General features: G+C 41.2%; 1 protein-coding gene across 14 annotated transcripts in view; it reads right to left on the reverse strand.

Annotated features, from left to right (window-relative positions):
* The window catches only part of NFIA (nuclear factor I A), a 342,563-nt gene that overhangs the window by 105,198 nt on the left and 209,543 nt on the right, over window positions 1–27,822 (reverse strand). For all 14 annotated transcript variants that reach the window (XM_032191843.1, XM_032191853.1, XM_032191848.1 and 11 more), the window contains exon 3: window positions 4,036–4,101. In XM_032191843.1, the coding sequence (XP_032047734.1) occupies window positions 4,036–4,101 (66 nt within the window). The remainder of the gene's footprint in view (window positions 1–4,035; window positions 4,102–27,822) is intronic.

Below are 27,822 nucleotides of genomic sequence, written 5' to 3' on the forward strand. Positions count from 1 at the left end.
CCTTCACTACATCAGCCTAGCCATTTTGTCACCCTCAGTTCGCTGAAAACTAGTTTGTTTATAAAAATCAACACCAAACCAGCGCGTTTAACAAGTTCTTAAAATCAATAATCTTTTTTTTTTTTTTTTTTTTTTTTTTTTTTTTTTTTGATTGGGTGAATTGCAAAATCGCTTTGCGGTGCCAACTGAAATGAAGCTTTTACATACCATTAGGCAACTACAAAAGTGGGGAATTTTCCACGCGGGTGTTCCACCCAGCTGGTCAGAAGAAAAAAAAAAAAAAAGCACGCTCATTTGAGCAAAATATCAGGACATCTGAACACGCTCCTGCCTTTCAAATGAAGTTGCGTGCTTCTTTCAACATCCCTCCTGCAAATTTCCTCACCCACGTAACAAACAGACACGTTCTGGGTTCTGGGTTTTATTTCTCTCCCTTAGAAGCTCTTTCCCTTGGTAAAGGACCGAGGGGACAGCAGCACCATGCACACTGTCTGCTCACAGGTTAGCTTCCTCCCTGGTTCCAGGACAAGACATCTCGACCATGGACCAAGCATGAATAAGCCTCGTCTTGCCTGCATGCTTGCCTTTCATGGCCAGCATGCTGGATTCTCTCTTTCTCTCTTTTGAAAAAATAAAGTTCTTACTATTTCTGTAAATTTTTGCAGTAGAGGTCAGGTAAGTGCCTGAAAACTATTCTGGCTTAATGAAGGCTGAAGTACAGGTTAGAGTTTGTGTTAGAGCCACCACTGAGAGCAGAAGATGTCATCATCTTCTCTCTCCGAGATGATTCTGCACCATAAAATGCAACTGTAAAGCCCACTAGAGAAGAGGGGTGGCTCTAAAAAATAAAAGCTTTTTTTCCCCATGAACTTCACTTCAATGAAGGTTAGACATACAGGTTTTTCTAAATAACACATACAAATTAAAATGATAAATTAAAATCTGTAGTAGGAGGCCTTCTTTTTCAGGGCTGTATAGTTGACCCTTTTGAACCTACATTACTCAAGGTATGCAAAATGTATGTGTATAATAAATAGCTCTAGAATTTATGGAGTGGAACAGAAAGGATATTAACAGGCAAGTAGAGAGGCTGTATAACCCTCACAAGGCCTTTAAAGATTTATTTTTTTAAAATGAAGGAATGCATGCATGTAAAAGGTAGTACTTAATCGATATGCTTCTTTGTGCCTCACAGAAACACACGCAAAGTGATTCCAAACCTGCCCTCAATCTGGTCATTCTGCTGTTAGCATCAGTGGGAATGAGATTATTCATAATGCTATTTTTCTTTGATTTAAAAAGAAATAAATAAATAAATAATAAAAATCCTCCCTGTGTGGGCTCATTCCCACTCTCAGTAAAATCAATTACGAGACTCCCATCAACTCCAGAGGGAGTTGGATCAGGCCCTGTGGAAGTGGGTCTACAGCAAGTGTAGAACAACGCAGTTAATATGATTTATTGTGTCCGTTTCTGTGCGTGCAGTTTTTCATTTTCTAAAGCCTGCAGTTTTGCTTTCATCCTCACGTTCAGTAGATAAGAGCTGCAGATCTGTGTTGATCTACAGGCTGGGTACACTGCAAGCTGGGGGCTGTGTGTGCTGAGAATGAGCTCAGCGTCTGCCCAGGGGGAGCAGCCCCTTTAGGGCCAACAGCCTGCATTAGATGCATTTGTAAAGAAAATCTCCCACACAGGCACTGCAAAAGGTGCGTAATTAGTTAGGAGGATTCTGCTGTGGTGGGAAAAAATACCCTTTAGTAAAAATGAGAAAAAGAAAAATCTTTTTCCTGTTTATTAAAAAAAAGTACCCTTAACAGGTCACCAGCGAAGTTCCAAGAATTCACTAAAAGCTTGTTTTACAAGGAAGACTCAGGCTCCAAATCAGAGATATTTCATTTCACTAGGCTTTTACAGATTTTACATTATTAAACACTGACATTGCTGCTTTTCGTGGTGGTTGTTGAGTAACGAGCTTCCTTAAGACTGAGAAACTGCAGGGTAAGAAGAACTGTGGTTTAATAGCTGTGAAAGAATATTATCTAAACATGAAATAATAACATGCTTGGTGCCTAATACATTCTAAATTAAAATATGATTTAATAAACATAGGCAACATATTCCACACAGAAAAAAAATCCAAGAATTGGCAGAACAAAAATCACAGTTTAGTCAGTTCTTCTCTTAACCTCGCAATCCTTTGGCTACAAATTAGAATTTCTGTGAACAGGATTGATAAGAGAAATTAGGCACTGTCTTTCAAAAACAACAAAAATGTTTTAAGATGGTATACTTGGAGATGAGCAGTACGAAACCCATCAAAACATGAAACCTTTCAGATTTCAGTGGGAGGAAAATACAGGAATCCCCCGAAGCCAAAATCTTACCAGCCCAGCGGGCCCTGTGCCCTATAATACACACTCATGTTTTTAAGTGTTCATGTACCTCAACCTCTTCTTCTGTGAATTCTATCTGCCACTTAAACCCCGATCCAAATGCAGTCCCGATCTGAACGCAGCCCTTCAACCTCATTTCAGCTCACAGCTTGGCCGGTTACTAATAAAGTCCTCAAAACACACACTCACCACTCACACAGCTGTAGGGATGCTCTGTGAAGATTTGAGGCAAAAGCAGATAGTTGCTCTGTGAAAGGGCAGTCACATCTCTATTATTACAGATAAAATAGTTCTACAATAGGTGGATTTAAATGTCCCCCGAATGGTGACAGGTTTCAGAGACCCAAATCATTCACCAAAGTTCTTATTTTCTGTGTATAAGCAGTGCACTCCAGTACACTGGATTTCCCTCCTACATATAAGTCTTATATATATATATATATATATACACATATATATATATAAAATCTGTTTACAAATAAAAGTCAGGAAAAACTACAAATAATAGTTGCTTAGCTCAGTTTCACTTTGAGAGACGTTACTTCTAAGTCCTAGCTACAAGAAGTAGTAAAGAAAACCTCAGTTGCCTATGGTTGAACAGAACCTGTTGAGTTCTACCTCACTTAAACATAAAAAGAACAAGAAGCTGTTCCCTCACACATATGCCTATCCCTTCACATACATTCCCTACATAAATTTGCTATTATTACTTTTTTCATGTTATTTTACAATGGAAGCCATCGATTCAGTAGAAGCAATTGCTTCTAATTTTAAGCTGTCCCCATTCACAGAATATTAGTGTTCCCCAAATCCACAATCCCACTGCTACCTCCAAATAAGATCGAGTGCCTACAACCTGAAGCCCTACTCCTGCAAACACACAGAGAAAACGGCGCAACAAGCTATCCTCGAGCCTCCCTGTGCTGCTTACCCCTAGTATCCACAGCCTTTAAAGCACACTCATAAATAATACAGACGATGCTGGTGGCACCTGTGTCATTCCTGCAGTGGGTACCTGCCCGAGCAGCTGGTATGTTCATAGGTGTGCAGTCCTGCCCTGAAACTGCAACGTTTGGAGTGTTGCTGCTCAGTTTTGCTTGGCAGGTTTCTGCAGCAGAGAATGGGTCTGCGGAAACATATTTCAAAGCAACCATTTTGTTTCATGGGACTGTCTTGAGATCCTACACTCTAAAATGATGGCTGGCCACGTACCGAAAGTTAGGTACTTCAGTGTGTCATGTGAGAGCATCAATAAACAAAATGAAGTTAAAAGCACATAGATAAAAATGAAAGCGATGAAGTACACACCCCTAGGGGGTCATGACTCACGGCCCAGGGACTGAAAGCCTTTGCTACGGAGGAATAAGGATAAGGGTTGCATACAGCAGGCTCTTTAATGGCATCTCCCTAATTAAAATGATTTTTAAAGGAAAAAAATGTCTCTCTCCAGGACTGGAGAAACAAATGCTACTTAGATTAGTGAAAAAGCAGCATTTGAACTATGAGGAGAGTACACAACCTATCTGCACCTATCCCATGTCAATTATTCTGAATAGTCCTTTTATATTAGACATAGGAAAAATTCTTAATAAATATGGGCTGTTTTAATATCCCAAAGCAGGAGCAGCAGGTAAGAACTTACCATTTTCTGGCTGGTCCTTAATATCAGCTTCACTTGGCTGGCTGGGACTTTCAGATTGACTTGAATCTGAAAAACATAAAATACAGCCAAAAATTACAGGGTCTGCTGTGGAAAATAGATCAGAGGCGCCAGACTTCCTCAAAAGGCTGAGAGTACAAACTAAGGACAAGAATGTTGCACCAGGACATGATAATGCAAAAGTCCCGTGCCTAGGTAAGATTTTTTGCTAGAAAAAAAAAAAGGGAATCTTGTTTACGGCACTACACAGAGTGCTTGGTGTGTGTGCTTGAATAAATTAAGCTTTGAGAATCCTTCTTTTTAGAGAAGGCATATTTAAACTACTCTCCTACATGTTTTTTATAATGCAGCCTCTATGTTGTATACAAGCCAGAGCCTTAATCCAACACATAGTAAAGTCTCAAAACAGATTTTGAAGCTTGCATATAAAGGTAACTAAGCAACACTACAAAGTCGTGGAGATTGTTGTCTACACAGTTCTGAAACAAAATCTGCAAAACTGATAGAAGAGATGATTTTTGCCATACTTTCGCAGTGGTTACGGTGCTCCAAGACCACTGAAATGAACGGTATTACCCTGATTTGCAGTGCTATAAACGAGATCAGACACTCGACGAACTGCTTTAGAACTTGTACAAATAATGGGTCCTACAAACTCCCAGCTAACAGTCTCCAACCAACACAATATATTTGCCTGAAATAATAAAATGATCTGTAAAAGGATGTGTGTAAATATGAATGTTTTGCTTTTTTTTTTTTTTTTTACACATTATTAACTCTATGTTAAGATGATTGCTCTTCACTTTGAAAATTATTCTTAGTAGAAGCTTTAGACAAATACTGTCTTCCTTCTTAATTATTTCTAACACTAAGAACTGGAAAAAATGATTCTACCTATGGGAGAAAAAAATATATATAAATAAAAAAAAAATATAAACCCATCAAATTCAAATTACTGTTTTTGCAATTCATGAAAATAGGAAAAAAAAAGTTCTCTCTCTTTTTTTTTTCTCCAGAAATTGTTTTGTAATTTATTGAGCCCATAAAAAAAAGTTTTTTTGCAGTGAAACAAAACTTAGGAAACGAAAACACTTGCTATTGCATCAAAAACACCTCCATTCGTGGCGAACCTATTTTCTGACTTCACCTTGACTTTGCAGAGTTTAGAATTAGCTGTCTGAAATTTGACCACATTTCAGTGAGAAGTCAATGCAAGATCAAAAGGTCATGACACTTAACTGTGATTAAATTGAAAATCTTACTTCTATTGCAACAGAGTGATAACACCACCCCTTCTTTTTCTTTGAGGTATTAATAGCGCTGGAAGAAGCAGTACTACTAGTGACCTTGGGTCAAGCAATGCTAATTTATTGCTTTAAAAAGGTTCCTTGCTTTTAAGCAAATGAAGATTTTAATTACCGCAGAGCACTATAAAGAAAATGCCTATTTTAAATATTCAAATTTTTTTTTTTTTTTACCTGCTGACTCTATGCATTAGGTATCATTCAGAAGCTTAGAGGGCGATCTTGAATAAATTAAAAACTACATGTAAAAAAATGTACTCACAAAACAAATATTGATAAATTTCAGAATATAAATATTCCGAAAATTAGCGAAAAAATGCTTAAATCCTGATATTTCTATTTAAAATAAATGAAGCTCTGCTAAAAATTTGTATGCTTCTCCATGTGTCCAAAGCCTGTTTCCTCTCCTTTATATTTGTAACTTTAAAAAAATTTCTACAATGAAATCCAATGAAATAATTTACTCTTACTTCTGCAATTTTGTTTTAAATATTCATTTTTGGGGCTATCTTTAACAAAGCTGAAAGCAGTGACAGCAGATAGGCTACCGGGTAAGAGGCACACTGCTGTTATATTCTGGACACCAGATTTTGGCAGGAAGTTTCACGTTTCCGATGGCACAAAGGTAGCCACAAAGGTAACATATTAGAAATGTAAAATATTGAGTCAACATTCAAAACCCACATCCGACGTATTTCATTTTACAGGGCATGCACGAGGCTTTCGCTTACTCTCCAGGATTTTGTTTTCCTTCGAGAAGCCCCAGCTCAATCCGCGTTTGGGCTTTATGCTCCAAGTAGGGTTACAATCCCACAACAACCGATGCTATTTGAAAAAGTTGCTGCACAAATATGGGACTCAAAGCCTGTTTTCCTCCCGAAACGATACCGAAGCCAGTGAAGCAGCACGAGGGACGAGGGCGCGGTGGCACACGCCGGAGCCAGGCTCGGAGCTGACGCTCTCCAGCCCCCTGCCTGGCACCTTCGCCCAGCAAAGCTCGGCAGCCCGTGAGCAGCGCGCACGTCGGGAACTGCTCCTGGGTTTTGAGACACAAAGTACTTTTGTTTGCACTCGGGGCTGCTTTTCCAACACCAGGGCTAGGCGCAAAAGAGAGGCTCTACTGACCACAGGGCATTTGTTTGCACACTGAATCTTAACTTTCTTCTTTTATTACCCCGGCTACTGTGATACATTTTGCTAAATTCTGGTTTCCTGCAGCCCACCCCTTCTGCTGAAATTAAATACTATTTTTTTATTTTTATTTTTTTAAAAGACAACAAAAGCTTTCAGCAGTATTCTTTGTGGCGAGGCATGGGGCAATAAAAAGCAGGAGGAGGCAGAATTAAAAACAATATACGCTGCGGCAGAGAGCACGGAAGGCTACCGAAAATGTGCACTGGGCAAGCGTACGCTCGGCATTGTTATGCAAGGTGGCATCTTGTGGAAACCCCAGATAAGAAGACTGAGTTAAGGCACTTAGCCAAAATGTTTATATGCAGAATTTTGCTTCCCTGATTTTATTCAGATGCCGCAGATGATCCGGTACATATAAATGTGCCGCCACATGGTTAAGGGATTGGCAAAATCAGAGCCGTTGTATTTTACAGTCTTGCCTAGGACGAGAGAGTCTTGCTCACCCTCCCCAGCTCGCTCTCTGCTTTTTCAGCAGTTGGCAGTAACTCCTGTCGGGGCTTTTTTGTTGTTTTGCACATGGAAACTTTAAAATTCCAGTTTTCTGAATGTTTATTCTTTTGCGGGCTGGGATACAACAGGAGGGGGAAAGTGTGTCCTGCTGAGTCAGTTAGCCAAACAGGTGACCGGAGGAATAAATTAATTTTTGCCCATACATAATTGATATAAATGGAAGATCGTTTTCATAAGCATTTGCATTAAATCAATAAAATCACTTACTATAGAGCAGTTTAACAATTCATTTGATTTTCTCTTTTCTATATATTTGATAGCCACTCTGCAAAACAGTATACACTTTATGCCTATTTTCTTTAGCAACAACACCGCCAGTTAAATTCTACCACCTGCAATAATTAGAGCCATTGGAAAACATACAAAACAAAATATACAGTAGATGCGAGCCCCTCTTGAATCCATGGCCCCCTGCGGCAACGAGTTTCATTGGTGCCTTAAGCTAAGGCTGGTAGGAAGCCAAAGAATCTGTATATTACAATAAAGTGCATGTTATTAAGGGGAGGATTTAAATGATTTCAGATGGAGTTGGAAATATTATAGTGAGGAACCACTATTAAGATTGCTGATTTAAAAAAAAAAAATAAAAAAAATCACCCAGGAATCTAGTTTTATATTTAAGGAAGCTTAACCTTGAATAGCACAATGGGTTTTATTTGGGGGCTTTTTTGGTTAAAGAAAAGTTAGTGGTTGGGATTTTTAACCCTCAACGCGCTGGAGTTAGCACGAGTACGGACACTTGAGTCCAGGTTACCGGCCAGGAGAAGCTCGAGCAGACCTGGCACCAGCCGCAACCGTGGGGAAACAATGAAAATAATGTCAAAGAGATTTTACTCTCTCCTTCCAAGAATCAAGTATGATTAAGGGGTAAAGAAAAAAAAAAAAAAAAAGAAAAAAAAAAAAAGGAAAACAACAAAAAAAGGGTAGTTTTCCTGAAGTAGCACTCTCTACTCTGCCTCTATTTTCTGTTCCTTGTCTGGCTGCCCCGGTGCGATCGAGGCGGTGGTGCCCAAGCCCAAGTCTGCACGGCCTCCAGCTGCACTTCAGCCCCAGCCAAAGCTCGGGACTTTTCAGGACGTAATTTTCATTTTCGGCTGCAGCAGGAGTGGGTTACAGCCCGGCTGCGCGACGGCTGCGTGGAGGCAAGGCTCGCTGCTCTGGAAGGGAGCGCTCCATTGTTTGGAGAGAATAAAACATTCCCAGGAAAGTCTGGCCTGTGGACAGGACCAATGTCAACAGACTGACAATGTTGTTCTTTTTCGTAGACCACGACACAGACGGTGAAGAGCTGTTACGCTCCTCTGCAAAAAAAAAAAAAAAAAACAACCCACGCCGAGCGCCATGGCACTTCCCAGTGTTAAACTACTCCTTGGCTATGCGACTTGGGAAAAAACGGGACGTTTTCTTGGACACTCACACTTCCTCGACACGCCGCGCTTTGCAGACTCCAGCCTCGGGTGGCACGGACAAAGCGCCTCACCGGGTGTCGGATTATTCCGACCTAGGAAGAGGCAGCCCCAAGCGAAACCCAGCCCTCGCCAGCAGAAGGGCACGCAGGCGATGGCCACGTTGTGCCGAAACAACCGGCCAGCGGTGCCGCTGCCCATGCCGAGCCTGCTCTGAGGCCAAGGAGTGCGGGCTCCTTGTCCGATTCCACCAGCCCCGCACCTCCTCGGCACACCGGGGAAGTGCAGAAGTTAAATTTTCCATTCATATCATGTTTTAGGGGGGGAAATACCGTATAATAAACTGACATATTTTATTCAAGTTTCAGAGTCCTATTTGTAATAAAATATTTATATGGCTGGGTTGTGTTCATGCAATAAATTTTTCATCTATAATTTTGGGCATGGATTCTACCAAAGATTTATATATGTTTAAAAAAATCTAAATCATGCTCCTTTATACACAACCTTACGTGGTGAGCTTAAGGGATTTACAAACAGAAACCAGCAACAGGACTGAGGCTTTTTACACTCACTTTCCCTTCATTACACGTTATAACATAAACACATATGCATTGCTCCATATATGCTACAATTATTATTTATGGATATTTTGGTGGCTACTACTATTTCATTTAAGGAAGGCCTGGGTCTCTGTTTAACGCGAGCCATTGCTTTCAAGTCAACTTTTATAGGGAGTTCAAAGTGCTTCATTATCATCCACCTCACCGTCACACGTACAAATATCTGTACCAGATTTCCAGTTTTCTTTTATACCCCCCAATACAGCGTGCCACAGCCCCTCAGCTGACGAAGACGGGTGCTGCAGTGGTAAAATCCCCGCCATGCCAGCCTGGTTTTTTATCAGGCAAGGACTCTTAATTCCTGTACACTGGGAAAGAGATTATCTTTGATAATGGAAATGTAAATCAAAGCTTGCTGTTGTTTATTCCAGACAGACATTTGTGTGTTAAGTCTGTTTATCAGGCAACACTTTGTCTAAGCCAGGAAGTAGTCAGCCTTTGTAACAAGATGTATGCAAATGATTTTCCCATGAGCCCTTGCCACAAAACTTTTGTGGCAAAAAAACTCCTTGTTACTTCACCAGTAAGACGCTACTAAGCTACCCCGTAAGTAGACTAGCAACAAAACAGCTAGCTAGACTATGCTGATGAGTTTGAATGAGACCAAAACATGTGCCCACAGTCTGTTGCTCTTTATTGTGAGCAGACTTTGTGTATTACATCTGTTTATCAGGCAACACTCTGTCTGCCGGGGCGGCTTTGTAACAAGGTGGATGCAAACAAAGATCTCCCCAACTCCAGGGCTAACTTCTCAGGACGCGAAAATTTCGGGTTACCTCCCTCGTCATCGGCAAGAAGAAAAACATGCCACTTAACCAGAAGGCTATGAGACCCTAGAGCTGTATCAAAATGGTTTCATTTTAAATCAACTTTCTTTGTTCTCACTAGCCCATAAATGATTTACTGCTATCGTGTGATAGCCTAGAATGCAGGGAATCTGTGTATTCCCATATTTGTTGCTTGATATTACAAACAAGTATTTGATTCACTTCTAAATGTTTGTTTTTAAAACAGTTTACAGCCTTTGATTCCTGCTTACTGATTCATTTCTGGAACATTTTCTATTTATTCCTTTGCAGTAGCAAACGTTAATTTTGACTTAATTCAAATTGTCATCAAAGGCTTCCTTAAGAAATCCCACAGCACAGATTTTATTTGTTATAATAAAATATTCTTAAAGTAAACATCATGCGACTGTGTTTTTTTAATTCCAAGAGATACAAAAATCCGTTACCCAGAGGATTCAAATTGGTTCAGCCCTTTTTCCTAGACAAAATAAACACTTTAGGACTTTACTTGTTTGTATTCTCCTCAGTGGTGCTGTATGCATCACCAGCTAAAAACAAAGAAACTTTTAGCTGCTCAGACAAAATGCAGAAGCTCCCCAAACAACGAAGCGGGGGGGTGGGGAGGCATTCAGAAAGTCTGACAGTCCATTCAATATAGGGATGATGGCCATAATGCATCCAGGGTCCCCTTGCTAATTAAATATGCATTGGCACAGTTTTGATCGATGCAAGCCATGGATCAGATGACACACCTGCAAAATCTTGAGCCCAGAGCTCCCAGGAAAAGGAAAATACAGGCTGTCTCCTTATCTTTGTTTTCAAAGGCTCTCAATTTCTGTGCTTAGATATCTAATTTAATTCTCTCACCCCTCAGCAAACTGGATTAGGAAAGTCAATACTGCCATTGTGCATCGACAGGAACACACAGCTTTCCTTTTATTCAATTTAGCCATGACCTTTAGACAAAGATAATGACAACTGTCTAAAAGTAAGGTAAGGCCTTAAGGAAGACCCTGAAGAGGGGCCCCTCTCGCGTTCCGCGCTTCCTCGGCCCCGGAGGAGCCCACCAACCCCGGAGCAAACCCCACACGCAATGTTCGTCCCCACTGGCCCTAATGGGGGCCGTCGGAGCGGCCCCACAGCCGCCACGGGCCTTGGCCCACCCGTGAGGCCGGCGGCTGAGCCCCGGCGAGCGAACGTCCCCGGGGGAAGCGCGCGTGCCAGGAGCAAGGCCGCGCCGTCCCGACCCTCCGCAGGTGGCAGGGGGGCAGTGGGATGGCAGGGCCTGGCGAAGGCAGTGCATGGCCCCAATTCTTGGCTCTGGTGCTTGGGAAGAACCGAAACCCTACAGCGAGAGCCGGGGTGGAGGATCCCACGCACGCCCGTTCTCCTGGAGCTGATCTACAGCCAACGGCACCGCTCTCGATAGGTCTCGCGGCAGTGTTTTCAAGCAGCCTTCCTCCATCAGATAGCATCTTCCTAATACGTCTGTGGGGAAAGGAGCGCGCTGTAGGCTCGCGGACCGCCATCAGGCAGTAATCCGCGTTGGTATCTGCAGATACAGGCCCTACCTGAGCCGGTGGTTTAGGCTGATGGCAATTCATATTCATTGAGCAGCCCAGCTCCGCGAAATGTTAGCTTCCATGCTGTACGGCGTTTAACTCTGCAGTACTTTTTTAGCTGCATTTAAAAATACACTTGGCATTTCTAGCTGTGGGCCAATATTTTTCTCATGTCTTTTTATACAGATTTGGAGGGAAAGATATTTGTAATGGAAAAAAAATATGTGCAAAGTTGGATTGCTAAGTTTCTGTAATCTTGGGAAATGAAAAAAAAAAAAAAAAGCAGCCTATGTAAGAGCTACAAGGAACCATATGGATCAACAAGAGCTGCCCTCATATCCCTAGGAAATATAAATTAACCTACATTTTATCATCATAAACCCCAAAATAAAAAATCTAATTAGAGTCTCTACCCTCAGATTCAGTTCTACAAAATTTGCCTATCCCCCTCACAAAATGATTTACAGTACTTACATCCATTTCTTCAGAGTGATTTAAATTTATTGAATCATTTCAATTTTTAGAGAGCTTCCATTTGGATCTGTATGGGTTTCTAGACATATGCAGTGCTCAGTTATTTAAAATTAATTGCAGTACAATAATTTTAAATTGCTTCACACTATACGAATCTCAAGTGCTTTGAAATATTTGAACCATTCTATTTAGGAGCCATCAAACTTCTGAGCACACGCATCGAAGAGTTGTTTTAAAAGCCAAAGGGCTGTACTGATGATCCCAAAGTGCAGGTGAGCGCGGCTCCGGGCATGCGCAGCACACGCAGAGGTGAATTTATAGAACAATTCAACAAATTTTGCCCGAATGTCAATCTTTAATTAACAAAAACGGATTCTGTAATAATTGCAAACCAATAAAAAATTTCTAAAACTAGAAAAGCACTGTTATAGAGTAATGGTATACATTAAAAGTATTATTACTTCTAATGTGTATTTATAGAACATCCTTTTATCCTGGAAATTAAAACATCTTATTAACATTAAACTAAGCTTTACAATACCTCTGTGGGAAAGGTGAGCATTACTGTGCCCGCTTTACGAAGGGATGAAGGAGGCACATAGAGGTTAAGTGATTTACCTTCAGAAGCACAGTTACCAAAAGGAGTAAAAAGCCAGGAGCCGAGCAATCAAGCCGCCGCTGCTGATAATAAAGTATCATTCCCACCGATACAGCCATTACAATGGCAACGGCAATGCTGGCTTAGAAAGCCTTCAACTACATTATCTAGAAAATTACTTGCTAGAGTGAATCCAAAGTCACCTAGAAGGGATATTTCCAGTCACTCTCGGGTTATCTTTCTCTTACTTTTTTTTTTTTTTCTTTTTTTTTTTTTTTCTGGATATTTTGAGGAATAAGAGATTGTTTCTGCATTTCTCTCTGGAGTAGATTCTAACTCAATAACACCAGCAATAGTTCAGGTGGCTAAATTGCAGCTTTTGTAATGCCTTACATCACGTACAAAGGCAAGTGAAGATGAAACTGAGTGATGAGCAGATCTGGTCGCTTTGGTAAAAGTCTCCAGGTCTGCTTTTGTGCAATTTTACACTGGTGAGTAAACTAACATTAGCAAAGCAGGATTATGTCCACCATATGGTGAGACTCCATTGGCTGTAGTACAGTCACCCAATTAATCTTTATCCCCCCCCCCACCCTCTTGCTATTTATTTATTGTGACAAACTCATCCTTATGGGACCCGAGGCAGGGAGCTGCGTATTCCCAGGCTATTCTCTGCGGTGCCCATCCTCATCCTTTATCCTCGCTGCCCGGGCAGTAGCGCGGTGCGGTGCCTCTCCCCGGGCCATGGCACACACTGCTGCAAGGTCACGACCAAGGAGGCTCTCCAGATTTTCCGTAGCGGGCAGGAATAAAGAATTGCCCAAACCTGCCCTCCATCAAAAGGCCAAATAAAAGTGTTCCTGACAATGAGCAGAGGCTTCTGAACCTGCTTTCCGAGGCTTGCCTTTTCAACACCACACTAATAAACTAGCTGTTTCTGGAGACCATCAGAGCATTCACATATTTCAGCCTGTGCCTCTTGCTAAGTTCTCTCCACTGCCGGAGCCGTCCAAGACTTCATCAGCCAGCAAAAACAAAGAAAAACCCTCACCAAATAAACACACTGGGCAAAACCCCCAACCTCCTCCTCCATAAACCTCTCCCTCTCCTCGTTCTTCCTAAAGGACAGGTGCAACGTTTGCCTACTCTTAACCATAAAATTCAAGTAGGAATCCATACCTCAAACAGAATAAAGAATACTTAAAAAGAGCTAACTCCTGGAGAAATGGGCCCATTTTTCCTATTAAGGATTATTCTGTGTCATGCAAGGAAAAATAATGTTGATAATAAAAACATGTGTGATTATTTAAGTAAAAATGAAAGGGTGAACTAATATTTCATGGAGTTTTTGTCAATAACATGAATACCAAGTTACAGAAGGGGCAATGTGAACAGAGGTCATGCATTTATTTTTTATTATGGATCTACACTAGCTGCTCCGTTTTCACAACTCTCTTTCATTTTGATGTACCTGACACCTTTCCTCTTGGCTCCCATTTCAACCCCTGCTAAGTACATATTTGGTTATAGTGGCCAATTTTTAATTTTTATTGTTTTATTATTATTATTATTTTTTTCCGGCAGATGCCTTTTCCTTGTTCTGTGCACTCTGAGGAGTTCAACTTGGCATGTGAAAAATTTCCATTTCAGGTTTTCTTAAGCTTTATGCAAAATTAAACTGCTGGCAAAAAAAACATCCCTATATATAAAATTATACAGCAGAAAAAACTGCTTGATAGCCCCCTTCCCTCCCTATCTTGCCCTCTCTTGCCTTGTTTCTGAAAATAATTGCATAAATATTGCCATCAACCCAAAGCCTTTCTCCAACTGAAAAGTCATAGGATTTTGCCCACAAAGAATTGCCACTGATTGCTGCTCCATGGATATGTTTCTACTCTCACAATATTGCAGACTGCAAAGAAGAACAGAGAATTACCATAAAAATCAGGACGTGTTTTGTTGCATCAGTATCATGTTGGCATCAACAACACAGACTCGGGCAGAAAAAAAGCAGCCTTTTGGTAGGCAGCCTACTTGTTCTGTGTTTCTCCTCTATTTGTAAGCCACGCAAGTAGAAGATGAAGTTAAAACTCAGAGAGAAGTAACATCCTGCAGGCTTGGTACCACACTGAGTTACAGCAAAATCTAAGGTACAACGGCCATAAATAATGGAGAAATGGAACTGTATCTACATCTCAAAGGATGGTGGATCATTACAAATATATGAAAGAATGGGGTATATAGATATAAAAGGTAGGATTCCCTCCTCCACATACACACTGAAAAAGATTAAGATGGAAGCGTTGACTCTGAAAATACCACCTAAAATCCGTTTTCACTTGGTCCCAGTGCTGAAAAACTGAATTTTGAGGGAGAAAATTAAAAACAGAAAAGCCCAGAGCTCTCAGAACCTGTAACTACACTGTGTAGACAAAATTTTAATCAAACTTTTAAAGCCATGGTTATGATCCGATGAACAGACAGCTTGACTTGATTACATTTTTAAGTTTCAGTTTCTATTTCTGTTTTAAGATGAAAAAGATCATAGAGTGTCAGAAATTTGAATACTGAATAGCAAAAGCTCTTGCAGGTTTAGAAAGCATATAGAAAAGCTGGCAAAAGAAAACGCTATTCCATTGCCACCATCTGCTTTCTGGCATATTGAAGAAACTTTACTAACAGCAACATTTTCTTGCATTAGAATATCTGCTAATTAGTTTTGTTGTAATTTTTTTTTTTTTTTTAAATTACCTTTTACACAGAAGGCAAATAGCCAGTTTTTTTGGCTGGCTACACCTTACACCATGTCTGATAACATTTTCACATTAAGTTCAGTTTACCTCACATTTTTTCTATCAAAATCCTATCTTTAGTGTAGTCAAAGCCTGCAAAAACTTTGCCTTGCTGAGACTAAAGAAAAAAACATCAAACATACGAAGTGTTAAAAATCGCTGAATAACTCAAAGGAAAAAAGATAATTTTGAAGGCGTTTTGGCTGAAATCTATTTTCCTTTGAATTGCATGAGTGTTTTAAAATGTTAAAAACACTACAGAGTGACTAATGAATGTAAAAGAATGATAAAGAATATGGGTCCAGTTATCAGTGATGTGCCTAAAACAAAATAATTTTGGACAGTCTGCCATGCAAATATTGACTAAAATGTCATAAATAATGTCTGCAACAAAGGGAATCCTGCAAAGGAATATTCTGTTGCACTTAATGCATTGTTGAGTGTGCCTTTTAGCAAGCAGTACGTTATAGAGGCTGAAAACTTCAGATGGATTAAAAAGCTAACTGTTCCCAGATAAAAATATTATTAATGTTTTCTCAGAAACAAACCTTCCGAAAAGTTAAAGGTACAATGTTACATTTGGAAAAGAGTTCACTTAGAAGCTGACCGCTCAAAAGAAATATAGCAGTTGTCCAAAAATTAAAAATAGACCATCTCATTGACTTACAACTATTTCCTCTGCCATTTTTAACAGTATTTTCATACATTTGTTTGCTGGCAGGGCAGAGGTTGTTTGCAGGTCTTTACCATATTGCACTGAAAGAAAATGGAAAGACATCTGCTGCAGCCCGAGCTGAGATTCTGCTCAAGTAATTCTTGGGACCAGCTCTGTCGGTGGCAGTCTGACCACGCACTGCATGTAGGGTTAGAAATAATGATGCAATCCCGTGCGATCGGTAACAGCACACGGTTTTATATGAGGGAAACTATGCAAAAAGGGCTCAGAAACTACTTTCACAACCTCAGCATTTTGGTTATTTTATTATTTATAGCATCAAACTATGGAGCCAAATTCAGGAGTGCCACGGGAAGTTGCATTAACAACTCCGGATTACTCGCATCTGAAGTAACATATTGTACTATGTGTAATCACAAACAACCCAGTCACTTTTTCTGAAACTCTTCTAAAAAAAAAATTGAACAATCAGAGCTACACTGAAACCTTCCACGTGTTTTCGAAAATTTAATTTCTGAGAAAAATTGCACAGCCAGAGATGACAAATAACAAAGATATTTTACATTTCTAAAGCATCTTTCATCCAAGATCAAAGAATTTCGTCAACATTAATTCTCAAAATACGCCTTTGAAATAGAAGTACTATTAAAGCTATTTTATCTTTATCTAACTTGATCTATTTTCTTCGTAAAATATTAGCTACTGTAGTATCTAGAGGGAGCATGACTCGATAGGTTAAGTAACTTGACCGGAGCTACTTACTAGATCAGTGGCAGAACTGATGACGATTGTGTTCAGGAGTCAAGAATCCTAAACCCTTCCAGCTTCCGAGACTAATTGAAAACATATATATGCAAACTGACTCAAGGAGGACAAAAATGCCCTCTCCTGTCATGGGATAAGGTGCCATCGCAGAAAGGGAAGTATCTAGAATCAGAAGGCATGTGAAAGAGCTGGGAGGAAACACTGCAGTGGAGTAGTATAGAACAGCAGAGAGATCCCCGTGTGAGAGCAACAAAGCATGCAGGCACAGAATGAGCACTGTATTCGCCATTTTCTTTCTTAAAACCTTTTGGAAAGAACTCAGTTGAACTCAGTGACGCAGACGAGAAGTCTCCCTGGCACGGAGCAGCAGCCGAGGGAAGGCCGGCCGCCCGAAGGGCTGCACCGCAGGCCGCTCACAGAGCACCGGAGGGATGCGGCGCAGGGGCTGAGGACGAAGAATTTGTCCAACACGGAATTTAGGATTATTTTAAAATAAATTACAGGCTGCGCTACGACCCATAATTCAGTCTTTGGGCCGAGCTTATTCTTTACATAACCCAACTGGAATTACGCTGGAGCTAAATTTAGCGCCGTGTTTTCATAAGGCTCCTTTCCTTATCAATGCCGCAATCGGGTCTGAAGTGTCTATAAATGATATTCAACTGCCTGCTTTGTAACGCGGATGAAATGTTAGCGTCTGTGTTCTGCTGCCTCAGAAAACGATGTAGGCTCTGTGAATGTGCGCGGCACCTACTTTGGATAAAAGCAGCCCTCGGTTTGAGAGGTGTGTTTTATAATCCTTTGTGGTTTTGCAGCAGAGGAGCTGTTGGACAATGAAGAAAAACATTTCAGCTCCCCTGAAAGTTTGACTGTTCCTTTTCAAACAATACAACACAAGATTTGGGACATACTGCTGACACAGCAACATCAGTGCCTCAAAGAAACTGTGGGAAATGTCAAATTTATGGTCCTATGGGTGATTGGTGGAAGGTTTTTTCCCCCCCTTCAGCAAGCCTCTGTCAAAAACAGAGCCTCTAGAAAGTTTTTGGCTACGTCCCAGCAAAGCAGAAGGAAGCTGTATCCCACACTTCCCTTGGGACTTAATGAAATATACAGCCTCTGGGCTTCTTTCAATTTGGTCTTTCAGATTGCTAAACCAGTGAAAGAAGGATCCTAGCTGTCACAAACGTCACATGTTTGGGGTCACCTGCTGCTCGGGGGTTCTCATGCCAGTTGTTGACATAATAAGCACCCCTTACACTTTAATTACAATTCACAGTGTGCAAACTCTGCAATCTGCTTTAAGGCAGACAGTCTTTTAAATCAACACCAAATTCTACTACTGTTTGAGCAGAAATGGGAGGAAAAAGATGTCCAGCTGACTGAATAATTGTATTCAAATATTTGTGATCCCAAAGAAAAGTAAGCAATATCCAGTGAAAAGAGCAACTGTACTGCCTGTAACACTTCAGAAAGTGTAGTTAAAACCAGACGTGCTTCTCACAGTCACGCAGACAATGCACGTGAGACGTTTCCATTCGATGAGCTCCCACCACCGGCAGCTCTCCCCGTAGCTCCGGCGAGCACGGACCTGAGCACCCAGCTGTGTTTGTCCCCGAGCCCGAGGCGGGCAGGACACAATGCCGAACGCTGGGATCGTCTATGGGAGGGAAATTCTCAAGCCCTCTTAGTATGAATTTCAACAGGACTTGTGCAATGAAAGCCTAAATGGGAAGACGTGTTTGTTTTATTCTGGAATGCTTTATTTAGTCCGGTAGAAGAAACACTGGGTCTACTTAAAAATACTTATTATTTTGAGAAAGAGACGAGAGTCCTTCAGTTTCCTTGACCGCTACCTCTTTTTTGACTGTTGCTCCCACTCCTAATAAAGACATACCAAGAGCACTAACTTAAATAAATTATACCATCCCGAGAGGAGCAAAGGATGCATGTTAGAGAAAATCCAGTTTAGTGTTAGAGCATCTAAAAATGCCTCCGGTCAGTTACATTACTTACAACGCCTCGGTCCAACCCCTCCTTTCCCATGGAAAGGAAAAGAGCACGGGGGGACGTGCGATGGCGAGGCCTTCTGGAAGAATTTCTGCCCGCTCGCTGCTTGAAACGCTGCTGGCTCCCGGTGCCTGCGGATCCCGCTGCCCTCACGGACTGCGTCCCAGCTTCCCCGTGGCAGCACAACTTCCAGCAGCTGCGCTCCCGCAGCCGAACAAAGGAGAAGTCAATAGCGCGACGCCAGGGCCCGTTCCCATTGAAACCCGCAGGAGCGACTTTGGCCACGGGAGAAGGCTGCTGCTGGCTGGCTGACTTCGGAGAGAAAAAGCCCGATGGGCTTTCGCCACCTTCAAAGAGCCAAATGCTGGCAAGCCGCTGCCTCCCCCTCGGCCGAAAGGGCTGCAACCCCTCCGCCTACGTGCGGCCTGTCCCGCGGCCCTGCCCGACGCCTCGCTGCCTCCTCGCCCGCTGTACCAGCGACCTCAGATAAACTCGAAGCGTTTTGAAATTATCATCATCAGCCTGTGAAGCGCTTCAATGAAAATCTATAAAACAAATTTATAGTGTGCATTCGTATGTATTATATATACACTCAGGACGGGATTTATCATTTAGCCGACCTTTGAAGCACCGATATTTTTAGACCCAAAAAAATGTGTGTTGATTGTACTTCGACCCAGTCCCCTTACAATGTACCAACTCCTTGATATCTTACTATAGGAAAGATAATTGCAATGAATTTTTATATTTCAGCACATGGGAAGATAAGATTAGACAGTAGGAACATAAAAGCAAACTGCGCCACATAAAAGATAAGTTTCTGAAAGTTACAATTTACACCAAATGTTACAGATGAAAATGTTCTAAGCTATTTATAGGGCCTCGGGCCGGTCCCATTACAGACCCTGGGAACGCTGAAAAGAATCAGCGTTACCTTGTACTTAACCACTTATTCCCATAGCCTGCAAAGCCTTTGGAAAACAGAAAATATTAATGACACAAAGACTATTACTAATTCCCCTCATCACCCAGGAGCCTCAGTTACCCGGCCCCAAGGCCCTACGTGCTGCATTGACCTCCCCATCCCAGAGCACTGCTCCTGCTCTTTTGGGATTGCCTGTGGTTCCCCCACTCCTCTCTATGCCCCGATTTGCCTCTGCCCACCGAGTGTCAAAAATATTTGATGGCATACAAGGTATAAAAACCTAAAAAGCAAATGAAAAATGGGAAAACAGCCATGCCAAGTGCTGTGTGACCACTCTGTCCATACCCTATTCACAGCCACGGCCCACCGAAGGGCGCAGGTGCAGCAGCAGACACGCAATGCAGCCAAAGCTGGGCTCGCACCGTGCTGGCCGATGCCCAGCACCCTCTGCAAGCCGTCCTGCACGGGCAGCACGCGGCCTCTGCTGCTCCTGGGTGAGCTTTCAGACTCCTGCCCCGCGCCACAAACACAAAGACTGCTGTTAGCACAGGGCACGGCTCCTAGGAGCACGCTCAGGAGTGATTTTTCAATCACAGTTTAACCGTATTTTCTATTTTCTTTCTCAAACTTAACCTCCTCGAAGGACTATTTCCATGAATAGTCTCAAATTTCAGCCACTTCTGACGAAGGCCTTTACAAAAAAAGTGTTACTAGAAATGTCTGACAAGGGAAAAGTGATTTTTCCCTACTATACAATTACTAAAAACATATGGTGGAAAAGATTTTGTGCAAAATCGGAGTGTGGTCTGTTCTTCACAAAGAGGGAGGAAAAGTTGCAGCCCCAAACATGGGATTGGTAAAATAAAGAGCTACGATGGAAACTAGTTTGAAAACTTAACTCTGTCGGCCAGCCCAGCAGAGAGTAACTCCGTACACAATTACATGTACACTGAATAAACCCTGCTCTCAGCGTCTGTGGGTGTGAGCTGTATACAGAGTGTTTGGTGAAGCCCAATTCATGTTCAAAAGAAAATTAAACCAAAGAATGAGTTATTAAAAGGAGCCTTTGAAGCAAAAAGCAATGATGTGTGAAAGACAGAACCAGTAGAGTTTATTTAAACAAACAGCACAGAAAACAGGGAAAACAGAAATTAGGAAATTAGAAGAACAGTCTTGAAGGCACGCAGCAGCCTTTTCCCGGTACTAGAACTTCTTATATCTATGAATATTTTATCCAGATTCGACTATCTTTTTCAAGTCCTTCCTATCAAAATTCCAGACATTTTCTTCAATAAAATCAGAAAAGTGATTCGGAATGTACTGGTAGAAGATATAAAATGAGCTGTGTGTGGATATTACAAAGGATCTGGGAACCTTACACCCTTTAGATCTGCTTATTTAACTATTTAGCAGCACAATTTAAAATTTGCATATGACTGGTTTGATGCCAAACCATAAGAACAAAGCAGGAAGTCTCTCTCCTCCTATGAATTTCAAACTCAGGTTTTTTTAACTTACTCCTCAATTGTGAACTGTGTTCGCCTTCTCAAATTACTATGGAGCCATGATCTGGTTAGAAAAGTACATGCAAGACTTTAAAATAGTTTGCTCTTCCACCCCCTTCAACTTCCTATCAAAAGTAAATCATTTTTTTAATGTGTTAAGAAATCAGTTATTTCATGGTTATGCCAAGAAAAGAATTTCTCCATTTAGAAAATTTAAGTCTAAAAATAAATGTCTAAAGTCAGATATAAAACCCAACGCCTCATTGCTCAGCAGTGCCCAAAAACACTCCATGGCTTTTAAGAATTTGGCCCATCTTCCCAAAACAGTTTTCTCCCCCGGAGAAGTTTAGAAAATAATCACTGCAATAAAATCAATCCATCAATTCTCCGTTAAAATACAGATCCTTCCTCCAAAGAGCTGGTAGCTCCAAAAGCAACCACCTCTCCACCACCTGGTGCTACAGGCTTGCTAGACGCGAGCTCATTTCTCTGCCTGGCTCTGCATGGGGCATCAGCTGGAAGCAGCTGGACTTTTATCCGTGTTGCTTCATGCTGGTATCACTATGGGGCTGTGGATGCACCACGCTCACCCCAAAAAGGAAGGAGGGAGTGCTCATCCTGTTGCTTAACCACGGCATGTTCAGTCCCAAGTCAGCATACTACTACACGTCTCTTGTTTGCCTATTCTCTGTGAGACTGATTTTATTACAGCAGGATAAATAAAACAGGAATAGCAGGAGAGGGGGAGAGGTGACAGAGGGAAGAGAGCCAGAGAAATTACAGAAATTTACACAGACATATATATTCTGATATATTTGCCTTGAAATGCAAACTTCTGGGCAGGCACAATGGTGCGATGGCACCCCGGTTACTGCATCCAGTAATTGCTGCATCCCCTGTTTTTAAGGTGAGATTCAAAATGTCAAATGGGGCCTTGTACTTTGTGAGAGCAGAGTCTTTGGTGATAGCTGGTGCCACTATGATCCCTTGGCCCTGTGCAGAGCACCTGAAAAGACAACATTTGTGTGACAAAGGCTGGGACAGGTACATGTGCTGTGGTGGGCTTTGCCACTGAAGTTCTCCTTAATTTCACACACCAAAAATCTGCCTTAGAGAAAAGAAGAATGAATGTCTTTTCTTCGTAGGTATGCATTTTGGTCAAAATTGAGGGAAGAAGCTGAAGAAAAATAGTCAGTTTAAGTGTCACAGCGCAGTTAATAGGGGCTGAATCCATTAGTCATGACAGGCAAGCTTGCAATAAATTATGGCTGTCTTAATCTCCACCACTAGGCAAAAGCCTTGTCTGATTTTTCTGCACTCCTTATTCAAAAGCAATAACCAGCATTTATTCCAGTACAATTTGCCATGTGCTACTGAAGACACAAGGACACTAGAGCGGTGAATGCACCAAGTATCTGACTTTGCAGGTTTATCAGCCTTGCAGAGGTACCAGAACCCGAGCAGAAACTCCTCCCGTATCTACAGACTGCCCCTGCTTCACATAATCTAGGAGAGGGCTCTTATCCTTTACCCTTGCACTGGGACCTTGCTGCCAGGTGCAAGTATCGCTAATTATCAGTCCTGCAGATAATGAGGACTCCCACCCTGAGATCCCCACTTTGCTAAGCTCTGTATAAGCACGGAACAAAGACAGCCCTCGCCTCAAACAGCTCAGGATTTACTAGGCCTACCAGGAGAGCAGGACAAGCACAGCATCTTACTCTACCACCAAGTGTAAATCTTCAGAGCTCTGGCCTCAACCAGTCATAAATACGAACAGGTTTGAAGTAATTCTGTTATTTGCTTTGTTTATTTCAAACCCGTGGAGGAAAGAGTATATTGTATGCATCTACGTCCCAAATGTAACTTTAATAAATATATATATTTATATATACCACAGAAAAATATGATTTAGACTTAAAATACTACCTCAGCTCTAACAAAAATATCAATAATGTAACGTGATAAGGAATGTAGTTTGCTGGCCCCCTGCTTTAGACATAGATTATGGAGTACATCTGAAGTAATGCTGAGGTTAAAGAACAGCAGAACAAGTCACTGGGGGCTGAATATTTATGTGCTAGGGACTGACGGGGTCAAACCTCGCAGCCTTTCTCACAGACTGCCCCTAAGTGAAGCTGAGGCCTGTTGGGTTAGGCGGTACCTCTGGCAATCTCCAGGCCCCTCGTTTGGATGCTCCAGCCTCCCCAGGGCAGGTGGCCATCTCCTCCAGCCACACGCAGGTACCTCACCGTGTCCGAGAGCTCTGGGCATGAAGGGAAGGGACAGACCTAGAGCTGAGATGTGCCACACAGGCCAGAGGTGTCTGTGGGGATCAGCCTCTTGCAAGAGTGCAGAAAGCAACATATCCTGTGAGCATCAGCAGGCTTTAGCGCCCACGCTGACTTCCAGATCGGCTTTTACAAATATTTTCTAATTGATCCAAATGTGGTCTTGAAGATGGAATTTTATTTTTTTTTCAGTTAATTTTTTTAAAAATCTATTATGTACTTGAGGAGACTTCATTGTCCAACTATCTTATTATTTGTTACATAGAAAAATATGTTTGTGAATGGCTCCATTATTTCAGCAGTTAGCCTTCTGCTGCTCAGAAAGTTTCCTTTCTGAACAGCCACTCATTCATTCTGCTACACCATTGTACATTTTATGGCTTGCCATACCAAAGAAAAAAAAAATTCTTTTCTTTTTTATTTCTTTCAGTGCTCCAATTATTGTAATAGTTTCAAAAGTGGCTTCCACTTTATTTATACCACATCACTTGGGTAAAGGATAGCTACCCACAATAAATCCAGTTATTTTCCAAAGTAGATTGCTCATTAAATATTGTATATAAAAGAGCCCTCTGAGATTCTGAATAATCCACAAAATGTTTTTTAGATATCTCTTTCTACTTAAATAAATAATTGCAGTCATGAATGTGAACCGAGTACTGTGCTTGTAAGGTTGAATTAATAAAAACTGAACTTTATATAAGCCTCAGCTACAGAGCATTATGCTGGTGAAGAATTTCAGGTGCAAATAATCAGAGATTACTACACATGAGGGAATTCACCAGTGGTCATGAATACCCTCAATCTACTTCCGTGAGGTAAGCAATATATTCTCTAATATGATATAGTGCAGGCTCTGTTACAGTGCTTTATAAGTTTTTACTGAACTGAAGTCTTCTTCCTGTTCTACTCATATTGCTACTTATCTGTAGGTAAAGAAATAATTTCTTTAGCTAGTGTATTTACAGAATGGAGAATATACCACATGCTCTTAAATTTTTCCTGTCTCCTAACTTCTCTCCTTTTGGATTAGAGCTACAGTCCCCTGCAAATGCTATAAAAACAATAGTGGGGCAGAGAGAAGGGACTAAATTTATATATCTCTAAGTCTTTCCTGGTCAGACTAATTCAGTCTAGCTGCTTCTAACAGATCAGTGAGTGAAAAATCCTAATTTAACCCTACAGCAAAGTGGCTTTGCCTTTTACTTATAATAAGTTTTCCCAGTTATAGCTATGTGCTCCATCCCAGAATTTACTTAAACTCTTCTAAACTGCAGTGGTAATTTAAAATGTAGAGTTTTGTGTTACAGATCAGATCCTCAGCTAGATCTGGAATAATTCCATTAAAAGCAGTGGAACTACAGAGATTTCTATCAGTTGTGGTAACACTATAAACCTCTTGTAAATAAAGCCTGCATTGTTAATGCTGTCACTGGTGAAGCAAATTCTATAACCTACAGCACACAGAATACCCGTGCAAGCTGATGAATTTTACAAATCATCTCTAACTTTTACTCAGAATTGGTTTCAGTCACAATCAGCCAGACAGCACGTAAAGTTGAATCTTTACCTGAGTAAAGAACGTCACATATTTTCTAGAGAAGAAAGGACATAGCTCTTAAAAGAAAATTAAAATTACTAGAAAGCTTCATTAAAAGTAAGAAGGTGTCTGATACAGGGTATGGCAGCAAATTTGTTCTTGATACTGTCCCAAGGAGAGGGATAAAATCTGCCGCTGGAAATCTCCCTAAGTCACAGATACTCTCTCTTTTTTCCCTTCCTTTATTCAGTTAGTTTTGTGATAGCTGCATCATTATTTACACCATATCTTAGTAATAAGTAACTATTTAAAGACCTGTAGCTATCTTCTGATGTTGTGTAACATAAAAAAGAGAATGGCCTAATTGGTTTACTACTAGCTTAATTTGTACTGTAGAACAGAGACCAGTCTCCCTTTCCAATTAAAATCTGTGTTTGAAATCCAAAAACTGAAAACCATTCCTAAGTAAACTTTGGACAGGTGTATCAAAGTTTTCCCTAGGTGGGACCTGGGCTCTGTCTCCAAAGGATGTACAGCCTTATCCTTCGCTCCCTAACTGCAGATAGCAAATGACCCAACCTAACATTCACTACTAATTGGCAATGACAAATGGCTTGGTGAATAATATGCTTCCAGGCAGAAGAATTTTCTCTGTGTGGACTCCTGCTAAGTGAACTTTGCTAGGACTCATCATTTTTGCCACTTTCTCTCTTTGAAGACAGTTTAGGTAGAGCAAGACACAATGACTCGCTTTCTTGTGCCTGGAAAACAAAACATCAAAAATGAGGGAAGAAAGAAGGGTTTAAAATGTAGAGCACAAATATGGGTAGTCAAAACAAAGTAAAAACAGGCAGCTGGCAAATGGATATATGAAGCAAATAAAGGAGGGATGTACAAGGAGACAAAGGGAGGGGGGGGAAACAGTATGAAATGAAAAAGCAAACAAACAAACAATGAAGCTGGAGAGGCATAAGAAAGAAGAAGAAAATATTTCCCTGCATGGAGGGGATATAAGATCTATGCATTGATAAAGACACAGAAAATCTCTGGGGCTAAATTGTTTTCTGGGTAAAGTTCAGCCCAAACCAGACTGCCAGGCCGAGACATCTACAGACTTGAAGAGGACAGAGGGCTCCACGGCCTTTGTGCTGATCTCCCAAGAAGGGGAGAAGGCGATCAAGAAAGAGTGAAACACAGCAAAAAGACACGGGAAAGGACAGATGAAAGCACTTCTCCTGGTTTGGCTCTGAGCCATAACTACACAAAGGACGACGCTGTTTGATAACATTTGTATTTTTTTTTATGTTCAAAAATAGGCACTTAGAAAATTTTTGCTTGATAGCAAACACTGAGGAGCAACAGCAAGCTCTCACGGAGATCCTTACTGGAGAAACAGGTGTGCCACTCAAAATCCTGCAGGATCACCTATATAAGCCACTCTGTGCATCTAGAGTCACTTAAGGGCATGATTTTTGGGAACACGATGACTAATTCCTTTAGGCCCTTTAAAACCAAGGTTCAGACGTCAGTACTGAACTATCCATCTGCCTACCTCACTGCATAGCATTTTATTGATGAGGAGAAGAAAATCTGTTTGAAAAGCTAATACTGCCGTTACTCTTCAGAGCACCACGTGTTTTTTTCCATTCTAATTTTATTTAACAGTTAACTGAAATCCCCATATTGCTTTCCTCATTCATACCAAAACCTCACAGCATTAAGAAAGCCACAGATACTGTAATAAGTCATGACTCATATCATCCAACTTCACCCGAGTAGGAATTACACATTTTACTGTAAGGATATCTAGGCCATCTCTACATCTAACATTTTATCTAGAATAAGGCCAAAACATATCACTTTAAGTACAGCGGGAAAAAGGAAGTTTTTGTGGTTAAAGCAAAGGCCAATGAGTCAGATGATGTGGGTTCTGTTTCCAGGCCTCACGCAGACTTCCTATGCAACTTTGACTGAATCACTTCACTTCTCTGTGCCTCAGTTTTCACATCTGTATGAAGGATGTCAGAATGTCACATCCATTCATCTTGGTTTCTCAAATTTTTTGAGACATCTGGGTGGGACATGCAAAGTGTTATGATAACTACCATGCATCTGTTATTCGGCTGTGAACAGAATGATTATGTGCTTCTGGATGGAGAAAAAAAGTTAATAGAAAGGCCAACCTCAGAACAAAAAAAAAATTATGATTTACTCTAAAGGAGCAACTCATCTCTGATTTGACCAACCCAATCACAAGTGAAATAATTCAAAGGATGCGGTAATACGGAGCCTTGGAGAAGTAAACACTGACAGACCTCTGAAATCCCTTGACCTTAATCTAGGTTATTGCACTGTGCTGTATCAGATGCAGCAGTCTTTATTATTTATAATTCATAGACGTATAATTAAATCTTGCACATTCATTTTGAGAAAGCACAATAGCTAAACCACTAACCCTTAAGCATAGTCTAGCAGTGGCATTTGGAGAGTCAGCCACACTCTCTCACCTATGCTGGCAAACACATTACTCTGGCTGTGAAGGAAACCACAATGTGGGAAGGAAAGCCTACAAAAGAATGAAAACAGAAAGTGTCTAAGGCCTTGGCAGAAGGACACTAAATAAAATAGAGAGTGGTGACTCATTTTGGCAGTGAATCCACCTCAACCCCTTCAAAGGCTTTGGCAAGAGTCCTCGGAGGAGACCCCAGGCTTTTGCCAAGCCACAAAACACCACAATTATTATCGCAGCAGTCATCAACAAAACAGATTTTGTAAACTGACTTGTTGGCACATAGATTAAAGAAGC

The sequence above is a fragment of the Aythya fuligula genome, chromosome 8 (assembly GCF_009819795.1).
Source record: "Aythya fuligula isolate bAytFul2 chromosome 8, bAytFul2.pri, whole genome shotgun sequence".
Lineage (NCBI taxonomy): Eukaryota > Metazoa > Chordata > Aves > Anseriformes > Anatidae > Aythya > Aythya fuligula.